General features: G+C 54.4%; 3 protein-coding genes across 10 annotated transcripts in view; 2 read left to right on the forward strand and 1 right to left on the reverse strand.

Annotated features, from left to right (window-relative positions):
• Positions 1-14,682, forward strand: ERCC1 (ERCC excision repair 1, endonuclease non-catalytic subunit). 4 transcript variants are annotated; one of them, XM_005900321.3, is made up of 10 exons: positions 1-143; positions 639-750; positions 2,025-2,240; positions 5,704-5,807; positions 6,654-6,753; positions 7,745-7,821; positions 12,600-12,699; positions 13,915-13,986; positions 14,217-14,285; positions 14,574-14,682. In XM_005900321.3, the coding sequence occupies exons 2-10, from the start codon at positions 658-660 to the stop codon at positions 14,625-14,627; spliced, it is 885 nt and encodes a 294-aa protein (XP_005900383.1). In that variant the 5' UTR covers positions 1-143; positions 639-657; the 3' UTR covers positions 14,628-14,682. The 4 variants fall into 4 exon arrangements, with proteins under 4 accessions (XP_005900383.1, XP_070243627.1, XP_070243629.1 ...); XM_070387526.1 differs by lacking the exon at positions 1-143 and adding an exon at positions 144-283; XM_070387528.1 differs by lacking the exon at positions 1-143 and adding an exon at positions 252-275.
• POLR1G (RNA polymerase I subunit G) lies at positions 14,516-17,198 on the reverse strand. The gene is made up of 3 exons (XM_005900322.3): positions 17,042-17,198; positions 16,414-16,555; positions 14,516-16,240 (listed from the first exon to the last, which is right to left on the reverse strand). Exons 1-3 carry the CDS (start codon positions 17,061-17,063, stop codon positions 14,806-14,808), a joined length of 1,599 nt encoding a protein of 532 aa, XP_005900384.1. The 5' UTR covers positions 17,064-17,198; the 3' UTR covers positions 14,516-14,805.
• The window catches only part of PPP1R13L (protein phosphatase 1 regulatory subunit 13 like), a 16,395-nt gene continuing 12,288 nt past the window's right edge, over positions 17,180-21,286 (forward strand). The window contains exons 1-2 of one of the 5 annotated variants that reach the window (XM_070387520.1): positions 18,635-18,865; positions 19,776-19,859. Coding sequence is in view for 1 of the 5 variants with exons in the window: in XM_070387519.1 (XP_070243620.1) it covers positions 18,646-18,865 (220 nt within the window). In the remaining 4 variants the exon portion in view is untranslated. Of the gene's footprint in view, positions 17,201-17,396; positions 17,468-18,170; positions 18,553-18,634; positions 18,866-19,775; positions 19,860-21,286 lie in introns of those variants that run through there. The other 4 variants (XM_070387523.1, XM_070387521.1, XM_070387522.1 and 1 more) reach the window with 4 other exon arrangements.

Raw genomic sequence — 21,286 nt, forward strand, 5'->3', positions numbered from 1 at the left:
CTACTCTTTTGGGGAACGTCGGGAGCGGGCTACAGGGCTAGAGAGGCCGGAAGTGCGGCGAGCCTGGGGCCGCGCTGGCCGCGCGGGCGGTGGGAAGCCTCTATCTCCCTCCGGTCTTTTCCTCGCGGCCCGGGGGCAAGGAGGTGGGTCCTCCGGGAGCTAAGACATCCGGGCTAGGGCGAGAGGGGTCGGGGTGGAGACTGCCGGCGGCGATTGGCAGCTGCCAGTCAATCGGTACAGCGTCTAAGAGATTGAGGAAGTGGAGCTAGGGGAAGGTATCCAGGTGCGAGCCCTGGGGCGGGGCGGACGGGGACTGTGGTCGGGCCTGGCAAACGGAAGGTGGGGAACTGTGAGGGCGGGAGAACAGAAGGTTGGGGCCCTGGAGGGCGTGGCGAATGGAGAGTGTGGACTGGTAAGGGGTGGGGCAAGCTGGAGGTGGTGGCTGGCTGGGGCGGGGCCTTATAGAACTTGGCTCCTCCCCTGGGTGTCTGGAGCTGGATGCTATCGAGCCCTGGAATTTTTTTTGCGGTTGGAGGTGGGGGGCGACTGTGACTGGAGGTGGCGGCGGGGGGTGGGGGGGTTCCTGCTGGAGAATGCCGATGTCTCTTTGGCTCCCAACACCACGTCTTCATTTTCAGGCCCCAGAAGGAGCTTGCGATGGACGAAGAGGGAGTACACAAGCCCGCTGGCCCACCCACAAGGAAGAAATTCCTCATTCCTACGGACGAGGATGTGGTCCCTCCTCCTGGGGTAGGACTAGGAGATGAGGGAACCGCTGAGAGGCTTGGGGGAGTTGGTTAGGAGGAAGGGGCCTGTAGGACCGCCGTGTGGGTTAGGAAATGTTGGGGCCTGGGTCACCTCGAGAAGACAGTCCTTTGACCTACGCAGGTCTCAGTTTCCCTATCTGTAAAATGTCATAGGAGGGCTAAGGCAGAGTTAGAAAACAGACACCAAGGGGACTAGTTCTGGAATGTTTCACGTGGTCAGCACCTTGGTTCTGCAAAAGCGTGAATTTATTGCTGAACTTTAAGAATTGGAAGGTTTTGTGATTTGAATGGAGAAGGCAATGGCACCCCACTCCAGTACTCTTGCCTGGAAAATCCCATGGACAGAGGAGCCTGGTAGGCTGCAGACCACGGGGTCGTGAAGAGTCGGACACGACTGAGCGACTTCACTTTCACTTTTCCCTTTCATGCATTGGAGAAGGAAATGGCAACCCACTCCAGTGTTCTTGCCTGGAGAATCCCAGGGACAGGGGAGCCTAGTGGGCCGCCATCTATGGGGTCGCACAGAGTTGGACACGACTGAAGCGACTTAGTAGCAGCAGCAGCAGCGATTTTGAAATAAGTCTGCACATCTCACATCTTCTGGTAAAAAGGATCTGGCAGCACGGAATTCTCAACCCCACAGGAACACAATTGGCTGGTGCTAAGTACTGGCTGCCACCTATGTGCTATGAAGAAAAAGAAAGTAAGCTAAGGATATACAGTGTGATGGGAAGGGAGAGCTCCTTTAGATAGAACAGTTAAGGGAGGGCTTCTAGGCGGAGATGATGCCTTTGGTGAGATGTAAAAGAGGTGAGGGAGCCAGCTCTGTGATATGGGGCAGAAGGAAACAGCCAGTGCAGAGGCCCTGAGGTGAGAGAGAACCTGATGCATTTTAGGGCAACAAGAAGGCCGGTGGGGCTGGAGTAGACAAAACCAGGGGGAGGAGATAGAAAGGAAGATCTCTAAGGTGGAGGGGCAGGGACAGCTCTTTAAAGGTCTGGAGGGCTGTGGTGACAGCTTCGGCTTTTACTCTAAGGCAAGAGCCATCTCAGGGCTCTGAGCAGAGGAGGGGCATGGTGTGACTCAGTGTGGGGAGCAGACGAGGGGCTAAGGGCCAGTGAGGGAACTGGTGAGGAAGTGACCGCAGTGGCAGAGGGAGAGAAGACGGTGGCTGGGACCAGGGTGGCAGTGGCCGAGGAGGTAGGAAGAAGTGGCTGGATTCAGACTTCAGGTGCCCTCTCACATCTCTTCCCACAGGCCAAGCCTTTATTCAGATCTACACGGAGCCTGCCCACCGTGGAGACCTCACCCCCGCCAGGCCCTCAGACCTACGCTGAGTATGCCCTCTCTGGACCTCCAGGCGGGGCTGAAGCCACACGCCCGGTGGGGCCAGAACCCCTGGCAGGAGAGACCCCCAACCAGGCCCCCAAACCAGGAGCAAAATCCAATAGCATCATTGTGAGCCCCCGGCAGGTGAGGACGGGAATGGAGAAGTGGGACTTTGGACTTTCTGGTGGGAAATGCATTTTTAAGGAGGGCTTTCTGGTTGGCAAGGAAGATCTGAGTTCCACCTGTTATGCTCTCAATAGCACCATTCATCCATTCAGCTAGTGTGTGTGGGTTGAGGATGCCCCATGTCCTAGTCCTTTCGGGCTGTTCTAACAAAAATGCCATAGACTAGTAGCTTAAAGAGCGAACATTTATTTCTCACAGTTCTGGAGGCTGGGAAGTCCAAGATCAGGGGGCTGGCAGGTTCCATGTCTAGTGAGGACCTGCTTCCTGGTTCATAGCCAGCTGTCTTCTCACTATGTCCTCACAGCTTCAGAAGGGGCGAGGAGCTCCTGTAGTCTCTTTTATAGAGACACTAATCCCATTCATGACACTTCGCCTCCATGACCTTATTACCAGCCTTTACCTCCTAATAAAGAATCTGCCTGCAATGCAGGAGCCGCAGGTTCGATCCCTAGCTTGGGAAGATCCCCTGGAGGAGCGCATGGCAATCCACTCTAGTATTCTTGCCTGGAGAATCCTATGGACAGAGGAGCCTGGAGGGCTACAGCTCTTGGGGTCGCACAGAGTTGGACACGACTGAAGTGACACAGCACACAGCACATACCGTCACACTGGGGGTTAGAATTTGGCCTATGAATTTTGGGGAGACACAGACATTCAGTCCATAATGCCCCAACTCTTTTTTTAAAAACGATATTTATATACTTATTTATTTGGCTGCACCAGGTCTTAGTTGCAGCAGGTGGGATCTGGTTCCCTGAGCAGAGGTGGAACCCAGGCCCCCTGCATTAGGAGCTCAGAATCTTAAACCCTGGATCACCAGGAGAGTCCTGCCCCAACTGTTGTGGTTGGGGCTGTAAGTGTATTCATGCAGCTCGATCTCCTGCCCCCAGTTTTGTCCATTTATTCAAAAACTCCTGAACACAGGCCCAAGTTTGAATCCCGCTCTGCCGCACTGTAGCTGTGTCTTGGGCAGGTGACCTAGCCCCTCTGAGCCACTTATAATCCTCATAGGTGGTCAGAGTTTACCTGCTGCTGCTCTAGGCTCTGGGGACAGGAGACAAAATCTCTGTCATTGATGGGGCTGGCATTTTGGAGGGAGAGAGTACATGATGATAATAGTAAGATCCAAGAACATGAAACGATGCTCAAAATTGTGCGCCATGGGGGAAATACGAGCCAAAACCACAATGAGATACCACTTCATACCCACGGGGATGGCTCGAATCAAAAGCATAGACAATACTGAGGACGGGGAGGACCTGGAATCCTCGTACACTGCTGGTGGGAATATGAAACGGTGCGGCCACTTTGGAAAACAGTCTGGCAGTTCCTTGGATGTTTAAACATAGAGTTACCATATGGCCCAGAAATTCCATCTCTAGGATATACCGTACATTTGGGTTTTATATTCTAGGTATATACTGGGTATATACATTTGAGTTTATACTTTCCATTGATTGTGAAAATGCTGCTGTGAACGTTTAGGTACCACTGTTTGTGTGGACATGTTTCTAGTTCTCTTGGGTATTTATCTATGTGTAGATTGGCTGGGTCATGTGGCAACGCTGTGCTTAACTTTCTCAGGCACCCCCAAACTGTCTTCTAAAAGACTGCACCGCTTTACGTTCCCATCCAGCCGTGGATGAAGGTTGCATCTCTGCCATATCCTCCCCACTTGTCATTGTTGGTCTTTTGGATTTTGGCCATTCTAGAAGGGTGTGAAGTGGACAGAACAATCCTTTAAAAATTAAAGTCAGATCCTGCCTCTCCCTTACCCAAAGCCCTTCCATGGCTCCTGGTGTCTCAGGTCGAGATGCCCCAGGGCTGCAGACCCTTCCCACCCCAACTTCTCTGACCACACACCACCACCGCGCTCCCCCAACAAGAGCAGATCCACACCCTCATTCGAGCCAAATTCCACTTCACTTGGTGATTACATGTTCATCCTCCAGGAACTTTTTTGGAGGGCAGCGTGCTGGGTCTTTGTTGCTGCACACAGGCGTTCTCTAGTTGTGGGAAGTGGGGGCTACTCTCTAGTTGTGATCCGTGGGCTTCTCATTGCGGTGGCCTCTCTCGTTGCAGAGCGCAGGCTCTAGAGTGCATGGGCTCAGGGGCTGTGGTTCCCAGGCTCTAGAGCGCAGGCTCTAGAGTGCATGGGCTCAGGAGCTGTGGTTCCCAGGCTCTAGAGCACAGGCTCTAGAGTGCATGGGCTCAGGAGCTGTGGTTCCCAGGCTCTAGAGCGCAGGCTTGATCGTTGTGGTCATTGTGGTGCAGGCGCTTAGTTGCTCCACAGCATATGGAATCTTCCCAGACCAGGGATTGAACTCGCATCTCCTGCATTGGCAAGAGGATTCTTTACCACTAAGCTTCCAGGGAAGTCCTCCAAGATACCTTTGTTTAATGTCTGTGTCCCCCACAGGGGCCGGGATCTGTGTCCTCTTGGTCAGACTTAGACACAAAGTGGGTTCTCAGATACCTATAAATAGATCAGCGCTTGACTTGCTCAGAGTATTTCCGCCTTGGGTAGAGTGTGAGGTAGAGAGTAGAGTGTAAGGGGGTGTTTAGAGGGAGGCGTCTGCTCAGCAGACGCCAGGGGTCTAACCCTGTGGAGGGTCACAGGCACAGTGAGGAGCTTCCTCCTGAGGGCAGTAGGGATCCAGAGCAGGGCTTAGAGCAGGGGAAGGGCAGGTTTGTGCTTTAGGAGGAGCTGTCTAGCTCCGGTTGGGAGGGTAGCCAGGAGGGGCAGGGGACCAGGAGGAGGTAGGGTGGAAGCCGTGGCACTGGAAGGGGAAGCATTTCTGGGGGATGCGTAGAAGCTAGATGTCCCACTTGGGGGAGGGGAGGGAGAGGGAAGCCCTGGGTTTCTGGATGGTGGGGTCATTCCTGAGTTGGGGCTGGGAGGGGTAGCAGGTATGGAGGCCAGTGAGGTAGACACTTGGGGACAGGTGTCCAGTGGGAGAGAAGACTGAGCCCGAGGGAGATCCAGGGACCCTTAGGTTAAGACCGAGGGCTAGGGAAGGCTTCCCTGGTGGGTCAGTGGTAAGGAATCCACCTGCCAATGCAGGAGACATGAGTTCCATCCCTGAGTCAGGAAGGTCCCCTGGAGAAGGAATTGGCCACCCACTCCAGTATTCTTGCCTGGGAAATCCACCAGAGAAGCCTGTCGGTCTACGACTGAAGCGACTAAAGAACAGGGCCCGGGAGGAGGGGCCTAGGTCAGAGCCCCAGCACCAAGAACATTCCAGGCTGAGGGGGGCGGGTCTGAGGAGAGGAGGAGAGTGGAGCTGGAGAAGCCCCAGGTACAAAGCAGGAGGAAGGTGGGGAGGGGCGGAACGGAGGCAGGAGGAGGGCCCTGGGGTGGCGGTGGGTGTGGTGGTCCCAGGGACCCCCTGCTAATGGCTTCGCTCCTCCGTCCACCCAGAGGGGCAACCCGGTGCTGAGGTTTGTGCGCAACGTGCCCTGGGAGTTCGGGGATGTGCTACCTGACTACGTGCTGGGCCAGAGCACCTGTGCCCTCTTCCTCAGGTGAGCGCTGGGGCTGCCCACCCTCCAGACGGCCTGGGAGGGGGGTGCTCCGGGTGTTCTGGGCTGTCGAGGGGAGGAGACCCCCGGGCACGGCCCTGTCACCTCTGGGCCTCGGTGTGACCCTGTGGAGGAGGCAGAGATCTTGGCCCGTAAGTGCCCAGCACAAGAGCGGAGGTCCCAGGTCCAAGGGAGGAGAGGCCCGGGCCGGAACTCCTGCCTGTGAGGGAGGAGGGGGCCTCATGCCACAGACCCTCAGAACTGGAGCCAAGGTTTCGGTAACCTTCACCAATTAAAGACTCCTGGGGGCCTTTCTTCAGACAGAGCCAGACAGGGGAAGTGAAACTTGTTAAGTTCCTGTCCTCCCTGTGGGGTATGGAGCTGGCGGCTGCTGGGCAGAGATGCCCCTTTGTTCCTGGGTGGCAAAGCTGTCCCACCCCTCCCCGACAGCACCCTCAGAGGCCAAAGCAGGCAGTCCCGGGGGCAGGTAGGTGGGCCCTGCTTCCCCAGACCAGCTGTGCAGCACCCCGCGACCCTAACCCCCTGGGAACGAGCGCTCTCTAGGGTCTCTGTGCTCTGCCTGAAACCCGAGGTCTTCTCTTCCTTGGTGAAGAGTCCGGGGGTCCACCCTTCAAGGGAGCCAGAGTCAGGTAGCTCTCACTGCCAGGCCCCCTGTGCTCCCTTCTTGAGGGGTGACCTTGGGCAAGACACTTAACCTCTCTGAGCCTCAGACCCTGGCAAGCCTGTCTGCCTCAGTCTCCAAGCCCTTCAGCCAGAGGGAAGAAGGAGGGCTTCTGGGGTGTCTCAGCCAGAGACTTCCCAACGCCTCTCTCTCTCCCCACCCCCCAGTCTCCGCTACCACAACCTCCACCCAGACTACATCCACCAGCGGCTGCAGAGCCTGGGGAAGAGCTACGCCCTGCGAGTCCTGCTTGTCCAGGTGGATGTGGTAAGCAGGGGTCACTCCCCCGGGCCTCAGTGTCCCCATCTGTGAAATGGGGAGCCTTGGGCCTCCTGGTTGACAGGTGGGTGTTGAGTCCTTTCCAAGGAGGAATGCAAGTCGCAACCTGAGTGGGAGTTTCTTGCATCTGAGCTGCAACCTGTGTTAGCAAGGAGATGGGATGCTCAGATTACCCATCCTTCTTCTGCACACACCACCCTGCCTTCAGCCAGGCCCAGCCCTCTGCCACCTAAATATTTCTTCAACCTGTTTCTGTCTGTCCTCGCAGCCCTGCCCTGATCCAGGCTCTTGCTTCTCCTGCCTGGGTCTCTGCCCCAGCCTCTTCTCATCTCGTGGCCTCCAGCTTAGCCCCTTTGCAAGCAGAGGGCTCTTCAAGCACACAGACCCGCGGTCCAAACTCCCCACAGCCCCTCAGTGCCCTGTGTGAAGCCCTGCATGACCCAATCCCTGCCCTACTCTCACAGCTCATCTCTCAGCTTCCAACGATCACCTTGCATTTCACATCTTCTATCCCATAGCAGTGAATTTTATTTCTTCAAGCCCTCTCTCCCTTCCCTTCATTTGCACACACTGTCCCCTGTCTGAAATTCCCTTTTCTGCTGTCCTTTGTTACCCTCACTCCTCATCCTCCTTCAGGTCCCAGCTCAGATGTTCCCTCCTCCAGGAAGCTCTCCCTGATCCCCCAGGTACAACAGATGCTCCTCTGGTTTCTCCACCTCAGCCCTGGGCACTCTGGGTCATCACTGTCTAGGAATGGGTCTGTCCTTTGCATTAGACTGTGAGTCCCCAGAAGACAGAGTCAGGGCTGGCCTGGTCACTGCTGGGTCCTGAGACTGCCCTGCCCGGGTCAGGCACCCCATCGGAGAATAGGAAGTGTCAGTTGAGTGAAAGGCTCTTGGCTTCCTAAGGTGCTCAGCTTTTAAGACTCTTTAACTCCTTGCTTTCTCCCATACTCCTCTTTCTGGTTTTCTTCTCTCAGAAAGATCCTCAGCAGGCCCTCAAGGAGCTGGCTAAGATGTGCATCCTGGCCGACTGCACCCTGATCCTTGCCTGGAGGTGAGATGGAGGCTCCCCCTCAGGTCAGGCTCCATCCCAAGAGTTCTTCCCCCTTCCACCCCCAGACCTTCCTTCTTCCTCCCAGGAATGCCCTGTGTGAGCCTGGTCCAGGCACTGCCTCTCTGGGCGTCAATTTCTTTTTAAGATATTTTAGTTATTATTTATTTATTTATTTTTGGCCGTGCCGGGTCTTTGTTGCTGCACGCGGGCTTTCTCTACTTGCAGCGATGGAGCGAGCAGGGGCGGCTCGCTGGTTGTGGTGCGTGGGCCTCTCACTGCGGTGGCTTCTCTTGCTGTGGAGCACGGGCTTTAGAGCTCGTGGGCTCAGTAGTTGTGGTACATGGGCTTAGTCGCCCTGAGACATGTGAGATCTGCATTCCCCGACCAGGTATCGAATCCGTGGCCCCTTCATTGGCGGGCAGATTCTTAACCACTGGACCACCAGGAGAGTCCCTGGGCTTCAATTTCTTTATCTATAAGCCAGGGTCTTAATATCTTTCTTACAGGGTTGTAGGCACAAAAGAAGGTGACATAGAGGAAATTCCCAGGACCACGCTAGGCACTTATGAGTTAGACGTAAAACCTGGCTGAATAATTAATTCCCAGTCTAGGTTTATAAAGACCATTTTGATTGGTTCTCCACAGGAAAAAGAGATCCCTTCCTCACACCATAATCAGAACAAAGTCTTGATGATTATAGACATAAAAAGAAAAACTACAGTGAACGTATAAGAAATCATATATATATATGGCTTCCCTGGTAGCTCAGCTGGTAAAGAATCCCCCTGCAGGAGACCCTGGTTCGATCCCTGGGTTGGGAAGATCCCCTGGAGAAGGGAACAGCTACCCACTCCAGTGTTCTGGCCTGGAGAATCCCATGGACTGTATACAGTTCATGCAGTCACAAACAGTTGGACATGTCTGAGTTTGACTTTCATCTCTATCTATCTATATGATGTTCTTGTGCTGGGAAAGGTTTTCAAAGCAAGACTCAAAACCCAGAAGCCATAAAGGAAAAGGCTGATGTGAGAAAATTAAAATTTTAAACTGCTGGATAGTAAGAGATACTCTAGACAAAGTTAAAAGATAAGCGACACACTGAGAGGAAATACTTGCTGTCTATGACACAAAGACGTAAGACCCCTAATTCACTTTTCTTTTGAAAGGAACCTTTATTTATGTGTTTGCTTTTGGCTGTGCTGGGTCTTCGTTGCTGTCTGCAGGCTTGGTCTAGTTGCGGCGAGCGCAGGCTCCAGGTGCTCCAGCTTCAGTAGCCGTGGCTCACAGGCCCTTCGGTCATTGCATTTCCTGGGCTCTGGAGTTCGGGCTCAGTAGTTGTGGTGCACCGGCTTAGTTGCTCTGAGGCATGTGGGATCTTCCTGGACCAGGGATCGAACCTGTGTCCCCTGCATTGGCAGATGGATTCTTATCCACTGCGCCACCAGGGAAGTCCTAAGATCCCTAATTTGTATGTTTAAATATAAGTGTTATATTTATACAGTTCAAAAAATTTACATGTTTATATTCACAGGAATGTATTTAAACATGTATTATGTATTTATATATAGAAAGGACCTCCTACAAATCAGTAAGAAAAATAGCCCAGGAGCTCCCTGGTTGCCTAGTGGTGAGGGGATCCTGGGCTTTCACTGCCGTGGCCTGGGTTCAATCCCTGGCTGAGGAACCGAAATCCTGCAAGCCATGCAGTGCTGCCAAAAAAAAAAAAGCCTGAAGTCTAAAGCAAGTTGTCAAGAAGCTATGAAAAAACTGTCAGCCATACAGTTTGTCAGGAAATGTTAATTTTCAAAGAACAAGGTGTTATTTTTCATCCATTAATTTGGTGAAAACGTCAAGAAATAGGCACCTGCATGTTTGGTTAGCAGGAGACTTGACTGGTGATTAAAGCAGAAAATAGTCATACTTTTTAACGCAGGTCTTCCTCCTGTGAGTCTCCTTCACTCCTCAGGTTTAGCTCAGTTCTGACACTCTCTTGGAGATAAGGTTGTATCCTCCAGGTTAATGGCTCACAGAGCTACCCATCCCACACACGCTGCAGGCGCCAGTCGCAAGCCCAGGGAATCACCTGTGCTCTGAACAGCAGCTGCAGGTCAAGACCTCCAATGACCCTTCCTCAGGTTTGATTATTTTGCTAGCACAGTTCTCAGGACTCAGGGAAACACTTATATTTACTAGTTCATTACAGGATACACTCAAGGATACAAACAGGTACACAGGGCAAGGTCTGCGAGGGTCCTGAGCACAGCAGCTTCTGTCCCAGGGAGCTGGGTGTGTGTCACCCTCCCGGCGTGGATGTGCTTGCCAGCCTGAAACTCCCTAAATCCCAGGGTTAGTGTTGAGATTCTATGGCGGCTTCTCACATAGGCATGGTCACTTATTAACTCCATTTCCAGCCCCTCTCCCCTCTAGAGGATTGGGGGTGGGGTGGGAAATTCCAAGCTTCTAATCCTGGCTTGGACTTTCCAGATACCAGCCCCCCATCTAGGAGCCACCCAGGGTCACCTCTGTGGAACGGAAGAAGCCCTTGGTGATCTTATCACTTGGGAATTTACAGGGGTTTGGAGCTCTGTGTCAGACACAGGGACAGAAACCAGTATATATTTTCTGTTAGCTCGAAGAAGCCTTTTCAGACTGGCTTCTTTAAGGTTTCTCCATGTCTTTTTTTTTTTTATTCATTTGGCTGCATGGGGTCTTAGTTGTGGCATGCAGGTTCTTTTAGCTGAAGCATGGGGGATAGTTAGTTCAGGATGCAAACTCTTAGTTGCATGTGAGCTCTAGTTCCCTGATCAGGGATTGAACCTGGGGCCCCTGCATTGGGAGCGTGGAGCCTTAGCCACTGGACCACCAGGGAAGTTCCCCTCCACGTCCTTTCACATCCTGGTAGTTCATTTGCTATCACTTTACTACTCACTGTCTGAATCCACATTCTTTTCCAGCTGTGTAGTATTCTGCCTGTAGCCCCTTGTTGGCGGACACTTGGCTGACTCCCAGGGTTTTGCTGTTACAGCAACCCTCCCACTACTGCCCCCAACCCCAGGGATGGGCTTTGAGGTCAAAGGGTACATGTATTTGTCATTCTGTGTCCTCTCTAGGGCTGTGTCACCGCTATACTTTTTGACTACTCAGAAAAATGTGCTTACGTATTATATATTAAAACAGAAGCAAGTATGAAAAATTGCTCTCTCTTTGCTGTGGGAGGTAGCACAGTGGCGTATGGGGAGCCCGGCGGTGTGATCTTGGGCAAGTGACTCAACCCCACTCGTCTGTTTCCCCCTCCATTGTCACGGATTGAAAATAACTGCCTTACAAGATCTCTCAAGAGAGCCCAGAAGCTTCTGAAGATAAAGGGCTTTGAACGGTGTCTGGAATGCGGCTAGGCCCCCACACGGGGAGTATTTCCCATGTCTGTATATCCAAACTGGGGAATATTTTGGACCCACTAAGTAAATGGGGTCGAGGGACTTTCCTAGTGCTTCAGTGGCTGAGACTCCGTGTTCCCAAGGCAGGGGGCCTGGGTTCGAACCCTGAACTACTCAGGGAACTAAATACCACATGCTGCAACTGAAGATCCTACCTGCTGCAACTAAGACCTGCCACAGACAAATAAAGACACAAATATTTTTAAAAAAGTAAATGGGGTCGAGCTCTGTCTTCCGATGTGGAAGAGTGTCCTCATTGTACTGGGGAACAAAAGTGAAATTGAGGAAGTGGATACAGCATGTCCTGGACACATGATTAAGAACAATAACAGTCCCCTCTGCGACTAGAGCAAAAGCAACAAAGCCCACAGAAAGACAGAATTTTAAAAATGAGTATTCTTTTGAGAATATAAATCAGTGTTTAATCAACAAACACTGTCCTCTAGCTAGACTTTGAAGGCTAAGAAAATGCCTCAAGACAAACATTTGAGGAAAAAGGCCAGCTTTTTCCTGGTGTGAATAAACTTGGGTTCCTCTGTTCCGCACACAGACAGGCCCGTTTAGTGATTTATTGTTTCAGCTACTTTGGAGACAGTTAATTACATGTCAGAAAAACCCAGTGCCTAATGGAAACATGAATGGTGACTGTGAGGTTAGTTGCAGCAGTCAGCTTCTAGAACTTTCCTCTTGAAGGTGTGCTGCATATAAAACCTCCCTCCCAGAATAGCTAACATTTCTTAAATAGGCTTCTAAGCACCAGGCATGGCGCTTAAGTGTGTGGACTTGTTTAATTGTCATTAGCATCCACCCCTCTTCCCTAGTGGCTCAGTCGGTAGAGAATATGCCTGCAATGCAGGAGACTGGGGTTCAATCTCTGGGTCGGGAAGATTCCCTGGAGAAGGGTATGGCAAACCACTCCAGTATTCTTGCCTGGAGAATCCCATGGACAGAGGAGCCTCACGGGCTACAGTCCATAGGGTTGGAGAGAGTCGGACATGACTGAGTGACTAACACTTAGAACTTAGCATCCACCCCACTTGACAGGTGAGGCAACCAGGGCCCACAGAGAGGAAAATTGTTGGCCCCGGGTAACTCAGGTGGGAAGTGGGGCCTGAACCCCACTGGTCAGGCTCCCAAGCTATGGCCCTTAGCCATAAGTCTTAGAAAAGACCTGTCAAGATGTGCCCGCCCAGCAGGGGTTACCGCCAGGGGACATTTAGGCAAGGTTGAGAGCATTCATTTCTCTATATTAAAAGTTTGGAATTCTAGCATCAGCAAATGAAATTAATGTAAAACATGACCCTCCTGCCCTCTTCCCCTGACCCGAATGTCTCACCCCAGCCCCGAGGAGGCCGGGCGGTACCTGGAGACATACAAGGCCTACGAGCAGAAGCCGGCCGATCTCCTGATGGAGAAGCTGGAGCAGGACTTCGTTTCCCGGGTGAGGCACCCTCCCCTCCCTGCCTGGGCCTTCCCCCAGCTCCTTTGGGGGTCTGAGCTGCAGTCCTGATCTCAAGTCACACCTCTCCCCCCTCAAACCCACCCTCAGCTTCCAGTCACTTCTGCCCCAACAGCAGCTAGCAGGGTCTTCCTAAGCCTGCTTTCTTCAGCTCAAAACCCTTGAGTGGGGACTTCCCTGCTGGTCCAGTGGCTAAGCCTCCGAGCTCCCAATACAGGGGGCCTGGGTTCGATCCCTGGTTGGGGAACTAGATCCCACATGCCACAACTGAGTTTGAGAGCCACAACTAAACCTCCTGCATGCCACAACTAATGCTTGGCATAGCCAAATAAATAAATATTAAACAAACACCAAAACCCTCCCATGGCTCCCCAGTGCCCTCTCCACACTCTCCAAGGTGCTGCCTGTTGGACCCGGCAGCCCCACCTACCCCCTACCTCCTCATTCTGTCACTTCTGTGTCCATTCCTGTTCTTCTGTTGATTAGTTGCCTGATCTGGTCTTTCCCCTATCTCAGCTCCAATCTTCCTTCTCCAGGAAGTCTTCCGGGATCCCCAGGTCAGGTCAAGTGCCCCCGCTGGGCTCCCTCAGCCCTGCCCATCTGGGTCACTGTGTCTGGAACTGATCTCCCTCTCACAGTGGACTAGGAGCTCCAGGAGGGCAGGGCTGGGGCTGTCTCGGACCTGTCGTGTCCCCAGCACCACCAAACACTCAGGGAGTGCTCAGAGAATATTTGCTGACTGAACTGAACTGGGCCTCCAATGATAGCGTAATGGAGGGTGCCCCCAGCCACGCTTGTGCAGGGTGTTGTGAGAACCCCCATTTTTTGAAAATGTTAGCCCAGAGAGGTCAGTTCCTATGCCCAGGGTCTCACAGGGAGAAGGCTGTGGGGCCTGGTTTTGAACTTGGGTCCAACTTCAGAGCCTACAGTCTTCCCCGGGGCAGAACCAGCTCAAGATAAATGACTTTTATCTTCTCATCCCATGACCAGAACCCTCTCAGCTAGTTGGGGATCACTCTGAGATGACCTTTTAATCATCAAAACACATAATCAAAACACACACCCCCAAAGCATTACTGAGCGCTTCCTGCATGCAGAGCAGCCTAGGGACACAGCAGTGACCCAGTGGCGCCCTCACAGGCTCAGTCTTGTTTTCCTTTCTTCTCCCACCTCTGACCCCGTCTCCTTTCCCTCCAGGTGACTGAATGTCTGACCACCGTCAAGTCAGTCAACAAAACGGACAGTCAGACCCTCCTGACTACTTTTGGGGTGAGGAACAATTCCCTTGTGCCGATTGACATTTCTACCTGCTTTGCTTTTCAAGGAAGCTGCCCACCTATTTCCTTCTACCTCCCAGTGCCCCCTCCCCATCTTCCTGCCTTCCCCGGCCCCTGCAGGATCTCCCTGCCCTCCAGGAATATTGTACACCCACCGAGCAGCTGCGGGCAGGGGAGGTTTTGGGTTTATTTCCCCTGACCACTCGCTTCTACCTTCCTCAGTCTCTGGAACAGCTCATAGCTGCATCCCGGGAAGATCTGTCCTTGTGCCCAGGTCTGGGACCCCAGAAGGTAAGAGCCTGGGGAAATGGGCTTGAGGGGCTAAGGGCAGGAGGGAGCCCCAAAGAAATGGGACTGCAGATTCCAAAGTTCTGAGGTTTCAGAAGGCCCAGAGAGGGTGGGAACCAGCCCAACCTCACACAGCCAGTCTGGGATAGAATCTAGATCTGACTACTTCTCTGCTCGCCCCCACAATGTCCCCTCCAACTGAGGAGAAAAAGAACCAGAAGCCCACTCCAATGTATCAAACAAATGGCTCATTTAATGACAGGTTCCTTTTCTTTCTTCCCCCCTCTCCAGGCCCGAAGGCTGTTTGATGTCTTCCACGAGCCTTTCTTGAAAGTGCCCCACTGACCCCAGATGCCAAGGAGGTCCTCGGTGTAATAATAAAGCACTTTTTTCTGGCCCAGCTCTGGCTGGTGTGCTGGTGTGGTCAGTGGGAGGGGGGGGTTCTCTGCTCTCGCTTTCTGATGGCCCAGGTGGCCACCTTCAGCTTGTCTGAGTTGCAGTCATCGGTTTCCCCGGTGGACACTTACATGGGATCCTGCTGCGGCTTCTTCTTCCGCTTCCTCTCCTGTCCCTTGGGAGCCACCTGCCCAGACTCGGGATTCAGCGGGGGCTCTGGCATCTCCTCCTGGGGTGCTGTCTCGGGCACCTGGCTTTTTTGGCCCTGCTTTTTCCTCTTCTTAGTGGATGCTGGATCTGCCCTAGCCTCAGGCTGCCCCTCATCTGGCAGCTCAGGCTCCATCATCTCGCCTTGGGGGTTAGTCATCTCAGTCCCAGGCTCTGTCGCTAGATGCCCTCTTTCCTTCTTCTTCTTCTTGGTGGATGCTAGAGCTGCCTGAGGCTCAGCAGCACCTGGCAGCTCGGGCTCCATCCCCTCTGCCTGTGGCTCCACCACCTCTGTCCCTGGCTCCATCATCACATTTTGCTGTTTTTCTTTCTTCCTTCTCTTTTTGGGGGATCCCAGAGCTGCCTCAGACTGTGCCTGCACATCAGGTGGCAGGTCAGGCTCCATCACCTCCCCTGTGAGCTCCAGAGGCTTCACCTCTGGCTCCGTCACCTCCATCCCTGGCTCCCTCATTCCTTTGTACCTCTTTTCCTTTTTCTTCTTCTTTGAGGACGGCAGTGGGATGGCTTCCTCCTGTGGCTCCGTCTTTACCTGCAGCTGAGGCTCCACTGTCGTCCCCTCCACCGGCTCCATCTCTCCTGGCTCCTTCTGCTTCTTCCTCTTCTTTCTGGGGGACAGGACTGTCTCTTCCAGAGGCTCCCTTTTAACCCTGAATTCTAGCTCCTCCACCGTCTTTTCTTTGGATTCTGGCATCCCTGTTTCTGGCTTGACCATTTCTACAGACTCTTTGGGCTTCTTTTTCCTCTTCCTGGTGGTGGATGGGGACAGTGTTCCTGGAGGCTCCAGCATCTCAGCAACGGGCTCTGTTGCCAGTGGCTCTGTCGCCTCCAGTTCTTTCAGCTGGTGCTTTTTTTCCTTCTTCCCCACATCCAGCTTCAGGGACCCCAAAGCTGTGTCCACCTCCAGGGCCCCATGCTCATTCACTGCCTCCTGAGGAACTGAGGCTTCTGGCAAGTGTCTCTTCTTTTTCCTCTTCCCTGAAGCCAGGGACTTCAAGGCCAAGACGGACCCAGGCCCTGTGACCGGCGGGCTGCCTCCGAAGGCACAGAACCGAGGCCTCAGGCCAGGGGGGATCTGTGGTGGGGGACTTGCAGGAATGGACTGCAGTAGAGTCCCTGTCAGGGATTCCTGGGGACCCTCAAAGATCCTCAGGCTGCCCTGGGGTGCCAGGGCACAGGTGAGTCCCCCTCCTGCCTCTGCTGAGGGGGCCAGCAGGGTTGCTTCTCCTCCAGCTCTGGGGCCACTGCTGCTGAGAACCCTGTAGCGGTGCCGCTTGCCTGCCAACTTGCCCTTCACAATCTGGGAGCCAGAGAGAGGCACGAGTCGTCCATTGAGGCTAAAAGTTGAAAAGAGGAGGGCAGAAGCTTGATCAGATTCTTTTGGTGGGACAGGGGACAGCAGTTGAGATGCAGCATTTCTGGGTTCCCCAAGAAAGCCCCTTTAAGTACCCCACCTCGTTCAGCCACTGGGGTGAGAAATGTTCCCCGGAGTTGGCGTGGGACCTCTTACCAGTCTGGGGCGAAGTCCACAGGGGCCTGGATGAGCCACAGCTCTGTATCTGGGCCGGTCAATGCCTCCAAAGAGAAACGACTGTGTTCTGAGGCTGGGGGCGTCGCAGTAAAGTTGGGGGGACAAGAAAACCGAGCAGCACCTGCAGAAGGGGAAATGGTCATTTGTGCCGATCCAGTCCCCCAGGGCACGCCTATCGGTCCATTGGTCTCAACTTCTTGAGAGCCCCAATCCTCTTACCACGCCTTCCCTCTCTCCTGTCTGTTCCCCAGAGGCGCGCCTATATCCGCCATCCCAATCCTAGTTCTCCCCACCAGTATACCCCAACCCCCCGACCCTCAAATATCCTCTATCTGAATGCCTCCCCGTCCCCACCATCCCCCGGGGGATACACTCTACGCTTGGTCAGATTCTTTTGGTGAGACGGGGGTAGTAGCTGAGAAGAGGCATTTCTGGTTTCCTCAGGAAAACCCTTCTAGATTTCCCCCAGGTTTAGCCACTGGAGAGAGAAGCATGGTCCGGTCTCAGAGGAAGTCTCTTTTTTTACGTCCGAACGCTCTAGGGCGCCCCTTTCTCTTCCCGCCAGCCAACTCTCTGCACCCTGTAGGCCCGCCGTGAAGCAACTTACTGCCGGACGGGGTTCCCGCCATCCCTGGACCCGTGCCTCACTTAGACCAAGCAACCCAGGCCCCGCCGCCGACCACGTGAAACCAGAGGTGGGGCCTCGCCTGTGAGCGTTCATGTGGCACGGGAGCGCGGGAGGTGTCGCTCGGAGCCCGCTCTCTCTGTAAGCATAACTAGGGGGGACTTCCACTTGTGCACGGCCGAGGAGCGAGAAAAATCATCTTTTACTGAAAGTCTACTCCAAAAAGCAGCTGATTCGCTGTCTGGGGCGTGGGGAGGAATTAGAGCCGCACAAGGTCCCGGCGGGAATCCCCACAGTATTTCAGAAATGATTTGGTCCAACGTTGCCTTAAAGGGGCCGCCACATTCATAGGCCCTAACTCTTAAAGAGACAGGAAGATCGAGTGGTCTGAAATCCTTAAAGAGACCGGTAAGGGTCCAGGTGTGCAGGACTGTGGTTTTAGTGTTACAAAGCCTTTTAGGAGGCCCAGATGCCTCAGAAGTTCAGAACTTGACTGGGAGAGGTGGGAAAGCCGAGGAATGAGGGCTTTTAACTACCAGACAGGGCGGGCTTTCGGGGCTCCAGGGGAGCGGGAAATACAGGGGGAGGAGCCTGTGGATCCCGGGGAGGAGCCTCCGGGCTCCCGAGCTGGACACGCGTGGCGGCGGGGGCGGGGGGTGGGGGGCGGACTAGGGGGAGGGACAGTGGGCCAGAAGAGAGGGGTCGATTCCCTCGAGGATTTAGTCTCGTGCGTGGGGGGCATTTCCAAAGGCTTTGAGGAAGGGAGAATGAGTAGAAGTCCTGATCAGTGCCCCGTCTCTGTCCCTGGGCGCGTGTAAACAGCGGCACGTGGCCGCAGATTTGGGGGACACGCCTACGTCCCTTCCCACGGGAATCGTGCCGCGTGGGGAGACGGGCGCAGCCGCGGGACGGTGACTAGACAGGGTGACCAGACTGCATTCCTGACCGGTGTGTCAGCGCTGATTCCCCCCCGCTCTGCCGAGATTGCGGATCCTACTTTAGAACTGGGGCGCCCACCTTCTCAGCGAGCCAGCGGCTACCCAGAGCGGAGGGAGAGTCAGGCAAAGAGGATGGGTTGCCTCTTCCCAAATCTCCAGTTTCCCGTGCGTGGGCGAGACAGGCGGGCGCCGCCCCTGCGAGCTCCGGGACTACAGTTCCCAGAGGATGCGAGACTGGGTGGCGCCGGACGTCGGCCGAGGAAGCTGCTGGGAGTTGTAGTCCCAGCCTCTAACTTTGTGAGCTGTAGCTGCGAAATTCTATCAAGATCCCAACCACTCTTTTTACCGATAGAGAGACTGAGGCTCAGAGACCCGAGGGGATACTAATTTTAGCGAGGCCCTCTTCTCGCCTTGGGGGCGGGATACGTGTCTCCCCCAGCCTCTGTAACTTTCTGCCTCTTCGGTGTTGTCCAAATCTTTATTCAAGAAGTGGGAAACTGAGCCTGGAGGGGAGGGGCAGGGACTCAGGATTTCGTCTCTTGCAACCACAGCGAGGTGAGAGTCTGAATTCTGTTTACTTAGTTAGGTCAACCTTGGCTTTTCGACCTCGCCCTTCCTGTCTGTGAAATGGACTTTATGTCAGTTCGAATGGGAACGTACCCGGCTATGTCCCGCTCCTCCGGGACTACAAGTCCCAAAGTGCTCGAGGCGACCCCCTACTCCCCCTCCCCTCCGAGACCCGCCTCCCTCTGGTCGGAGTCACGTCGTCTAACCTGTTCCCGGCGCCTGCCCCGCCCCGTCCTCGGCTCCCCGCAGCCGGAGCCGGAGCCGGAGGAAGCCCCCCGGTGCCAAAGTCTGCCCCGGATCTGTGAGTTACACCCCCTTGGGTTCAGCGGCTCTGGTGGAGCCCGAGACTCGCGTCCCTGGGAGGGTCCTGAAGAGGCTAAGACGCCAGGTCCCAGGGCGGAATTGGGAGTGCGCAGGACGCCAGGGACATTAGAAGGCTAAAACTTGGATGCCTGCTTTACTGGGCAGAAGGAAAGAGGGCTCGAATGCCTGAGTTCTTGGACGGGTGGGAGCGGACACCGTAGTCCTGGGGAGAGGTTCGGAACTGGGACTCCTCAGTCTCTCGAATTGGGAGCTCTAGGAATCCTGAATCCTTGAGTAGAATTGGGATATCGGATCTCTTGGGGAGAAATGGGAGACTTGGACTGCTGGGGCTCTGGAATGGGCGGCCATCCCTGCCACCCTTCAGCTGCCTTTTCGACCGAGTCTTTAGGTCTGGGAGCAGAATTAGGGACGGGGTGAGGATAGTGGAACCTGGGTTCCTGAAATGAATCAGAACTAACACCCTCGGTCCCTCTGAAGACTGTGCCCCGGCGTTCCCCCCTCTTTCTGGCTCTGGGGTGGGGGCCGGGGTTGGGGTGGGGAGGACTAGGGCAGGTCTCCAACCTTCTCTCTGCCGCTGCACGATCCCCAACCTGTCATTAACCGGGGCGTCAGACCTGCCTAACCAGAGGGACCTCCGCCCCAGGGCGCCCCCTGGCGGGGGCGGGGAACCTCCTATTACCCCTTGAAGGTGGGAAATATCTGGGATTTGCAAAGAGGGTTCTAGAATCCAGGGCAGAATTCCAGAAGGTGGGGTGGGGTTGAGGGGGGGCTTGCAAAGCTGGACACAATACAGCCATTATACAGAGAAGAGGGGGTAAGCTGAGTCATAGAGGTCACAGTGGCAGCAGTGTTGGGGGGTCAGTATTTGCCCTCCCCCTTCCACACAGCTCTCTTCGGCGTCAGGAGTCCATCCCCTCCCACCGGATTTTCTGACTGACTTCTCTCCTAGGGCTCCTGGCCCTGACCCTGAGGTGAGAAATGTCACCTCCCCTCCCATCTGTCTGACCTGAGGTAGTGTGGCAGATAAGGGAGGATAGAGGCTAATTCTGGAGGTGTGTGTCTGTCCTTGAAGCTGGGGGAGGGCAGACGCCCAGCACCTCCCTCCCAAGACTCCCCCTTCTCTCCACCCCTATGTGTCACGTGAAGGGATTATACAAGGGGGTGGGGGAGGCAGGGGGTTCTGGTGAGAGAGGGAAGAACTTCCTAACGTCTGGGCTTGAAGGGCATTTGCTGATAGCCTGGGATGAAATTAAAAATAATAACCGTGGCTGCCAAGGCAGAGCTCACAGCGTGCCAGGCTGAGGGCTGGCAGGTAGAGAGATGGTTCCCACCGTCTACAGAAGTCTCTGGCAATTGCCCAAAGGTCTTACTTCCACTGGGGTTTGCTGATCCCACCCCAGGGAATGACTTCTCTTTGGTCCATTGGGGAAACTGAGGCTGGAGTGAAGGCGATACCTTCAGCTTTTGCCACCTTCTGTCTAGAATCTTCTAGGGATTCCTATGCCCTGGAATGGGCCAGAACTAGAGATGGCCAGAACTCAGGAAAGCAGGGGAGAAGATGGGATGGGATTGGTGGTGGTGGGCTTGCACAATGCAGCCATTATATGGAGAGGAGGGGGTAAGCTGAGTCATAGAGGCCACAGTTTGGGTTCTGAAATCCGAGGACTGGAGTCAAGACGGAAGGGTCAAAGCTCAGGGCTTTTAGAATCTCAGAGATCTGAATGGGCCGTTTCGGAGAAAAACAGTCACTTTGGGTTTTGAGCTCTCTGTCTGTTCCAGGCCTGGGAATTAGGAATCTTATCCGTGTGAACTTTACTCCGAGCCCTGCAGTGTTCTAAACTCTGTACATAAATTATGTCATTCAAACGTCACATTTCTATTGAGGTGAAGGTATTGATTCCCCCTTTATACACTTAAGGAAACTGAGGCACACAGAAGCTAAATAATTGAAAGAATGGGAAGGCCCAAGCTCATTGCACAGACGTCCACAGAGGAGGAAACCAAGTCCCAAGGCGGGGATGTGTGTGTAGGGGGGTGGCTCCCAGCGTCTGTCTCGGAGGATTCCAACCTGGGTACTGTCAGTCCAGCCTAGCACTCTGACCCGGTTCTTACGGAGGATGCTTCCTCCAGGACCTCCGCCTCCTCCCTTGATTTTTAATTCCAAAGAACCTGGCTGGGGTGCAGAAGATGCTGGGGAAAGAGACCTAAGAGCGGAGGAGAGGGGCGCCCGGTGGAGAGGACCTGGGTGTGGAGGACAGGGGCCGCGAGCAGAGGCGCGGCCCGTGCCACCCTTGCGCCCCGCCCGGTCCCCGCTCCCCTGCCGCGGGAGGTGCTGCACCTGCCTGGGCCCGCCGCGCATTCCCAGTGTCTGAGCTCAGGCAAGGTCTGCTCTCCCAGC

This window comes from Bos mutus, chromosome 18 (assembly GCF_027580195.1).
Source record: "Bos mutus isolate GX-2022 chromosome 18, NWIPB_WYAK_1.1, whole genome shotgun sequence".
NCBI lineage: Eukaryota > Metazoa > Chordata > Mammalia > Artiodactyla > Bovidae > Bos > Bos mutus.

Coding starts and splice junctions, on each gene's coding strand:
- POLR1G (XM_005900322.3), bottom strand. CDS start 17,063: ATGGCGGGAACCCCGTCCGGCA. Junction 16,556..17,041: donor GGCGGGAACCCCGTCCGGCA/GTAAGTTGCTTC, acceptor CCCCTTCTGCAG/GTGCTGCTCGGTTTTCTTGT. Junction 16,241..16,413: donor GTGGACTTCGCCCCAGACTG/GTAAGAGGTCCC, acceptor TTCAACTTTTAG/CCTCAATGGACGACTCGTGC.
- ERCC1 (XM_005900321.3), top strand. CDS start 658: ATGGACGAAGAGGGAGTACACAAGCCCGCTGGCCCACCCACAAGGAAG. Junction 12,700..13,914: donor AGCAGGACTTCGTTTCCCGG/GTGAGGCACCCT, acceptor CTTTCCCTCCAG/GTGACTGAATGTCTGACCAC. Junction 13,987..14,216: donor CCCTCCTGACTACTTTTGGG/GTGAGGAACAAT, acceptor TACCTTCCTCAG/TCTCTGGAACAGCTCATAGC.